This window comes from Augochlora pura, unplaced genomic scaffold, assembly GCF_028453695.1.
Source record: "Augochlora pura isolate Apur16 unplaced genomic scaffold, APUR_v2.2.1 APUR_unplaced_3709, whole genome shotgun sequence".
NCBI lineage: Eukaryota > Metazoa > Arthropoda > Insecta > Hymenoptera > Halictidae > Augochlora > Augochlora pura.
This window is the reverse complement of record NW_027583993.1, coordinates 1-2234: the sequence shown is the minus strand read 5'-3', so window position 1 is coordinate 2234 and position 2234 is coordinate 1. Positions and strand designations below refer to the sequence as shown.

The 2234-nt window shown below is 50.0% G+C and overlaps 1 protein-coding gene across 1 annotated transcript; it reads left to right on the top strand.

The window, feature by feature from the left end:
- Nucleotides 1–197: 197 nt before the first annotated feature.
- On the top strand, nucleotides 198–2116 carry LOC144477786 (uncharacterized; the record flags this gene model as incomplete). The annotated part of the gene is made up of 1 exon (XM_078195523.1): nucleotides 198–2116. A coding segment is annotated over exon 1 (1919 nt), but the record flags the coding sequence as incomplete, so codon positions are not given.
- Nucleotides 2117–2234: the final 118 nt, after the last annotated feature.

The window sequence follows — 2234 nt, the reverse complement described above, 5'->3', positions numbered from 1 at the left end:
GGGTGCAGGAAGATGGACAACCTCGACCAGCGCAATCGGCGTCAGGTACGCCGGATAGGCCACCCCTCGCCGAAATAGATTTGTTGCGGCGGGAGCGAGAGCTTGCCGAACGCGAGATTCAACTGCTCAGGAGGGAGTTGGAACTAGTGCGCATCGAGGCTCGTGGAGACAATGACCATGCCCCGCGGACACCTGAAATGCCTTGGAAGGAGGTAAGGGACATGGTTGGAGATTACGACGGGAGCAGCCGCGACGTCGAGACATGGGAGAAACAAATTCGGCAGCTGGTTTGGACGTATAGGTTGTCCGAACAGACGGCAAAAACGATGGTGTGCCAGAAATTGAAGAGCAGGGCCCTGAGATGGTATCATTCCCGACCGGATTGCGTGGAGCTGACGTACGACCAACTCCTGTGCGAGCTACGCAATATGTTTGGCCAGCGCGCGAGCATTCTTTCTCTCCGCCGTGAGTTCGAGCGTCGGATATGGATGGTCGAGGAGACTTTCTCCGACTATGTCCACGACAAGTTAGTGTTGGGGAACCGGGTGCCGATTTCCGACAATGAAATAATAGACTATATAGTGGACGGTATTCCGGACGAAAACCTCCGATCGTTGGCGCGAGTGCAGCGTTTCCAGACGACCGGTGCCTTGTTGAGGGCGTTTTCAGACATGGCGTTGCCCGCGGATTACCGGCGACGGAGGAATGTGCCACACCGTCGAGAGGCTGCGCCATCAGCGGAACCGACGGCGAAAAGGGACGGCGTGAGGGAACGTGAAGCGCCGAAAGCAGCGAGGGACCTCACAAAAATTCGCTGCTATAACTGTGCGGAGAGTGGCCATTATGCGGTGGATTGCACTAGACCACGGAGGGAGCGCGGTGCCTGTTTCAGGTGCGGCAACCCAGGCCATAGAGTTGAGCAGTGTCCCTCCTCGCAGAACGTCAACTACATGGTTCCGTCGAGTGCCGAAGATGACGAATTTCACCCGACGTTAACCCTATCGGTGGACGGCGACTCTGGTAGGCCCAAGATTAAATTAAGAGCGTTAATTGATTCAGGTAGCCCGATCAGTTTCGTAAAATCTAGTTTGATACCGCGTGAGTGTATCGTGGAAACGTGTGATAGCGGCCGGTTCGCCGGAATTAACGACAGCAGATTACGCATATTAGGACTCGTGAAGGTGACGCTGATATTATCGCATACGCCCTGTATTGTCGAGTTAAAAGTAGTGCCCGACGGTACCATGCGTGACCCGCTGGTGTTGGGACGGGATTATATGAAGCTCGCGAAGATTACGTTTGCGGTTAACGATGAGATTCGCGAGGTTATGAATATCGAAGCTGTTTCCGAACCCGAGGGGCCGGTTTCGCAGATGCAGGTCAATCAGGCGTTGACGAAAAAAATTCAGGAGCGCGCGCGGGAGTTGTTTAAAAGGAAATATTTAGAACCGATAAGGCCCGACGTTCCGCAAACGGAAAATACCATGAGGCTGGTGTTGACGGACGCGAAACCTTTCAATTGTTCGCCGCGCAGACTCGCGTTCACGGAAAAAGAGAGGTTACGGGAAATTTTGGATGACCTGTTAAGCAAAGGCGCGATCAGAGAAAGCACGTCCGAGTACGCGTCTCCAATTGTGCTGACAAAGAAAAAAAGCGGAGACTACAGGATGTGCATTGATTTCCGAACTTTAAATAAGGTCACCAGTCGCGATAATTTTCCATTACCCCTGATCGAGGATCAGTTAGATCTTTTAGAAGGGAAGAAGTATTTCACATCGTTAGACCTTAAAGATGGATTTTTCCATATAAAAATGCACCAGGATTCCGTTAAATATACTTCTTTTGTAACTCCATTGGGTCAATATGAATGCCTAAAAATGCCGTTTGGGTTAAAAGGGGGTCCCTTAAAATTTCAGAGATATGTAACGGAGATATATCGGAAATTGATCGAGGCTGGAGACGTGTCGGTTTATATGGACGATTTCCTTATTGCGACAAAAACCATAGAGCATCATTTCGAGGTGCTGGAACAGGTTTTCACGTTGTGCGTATTAAATAGGTTAGAGTTGCGTTTAGATAAGTGTAGGTTTTTAGAGACAGAATTAGAATACTTAGGGTACACTGTAAATAGTGAAGGCATCCGTCCTACTGACCGCGGTATAAGCGATGTAAAAAATTTTCCGATACCAAGAAACGTGAGAGACGTACAAAGTTTCTTGGGTCTTTCGTCTTAT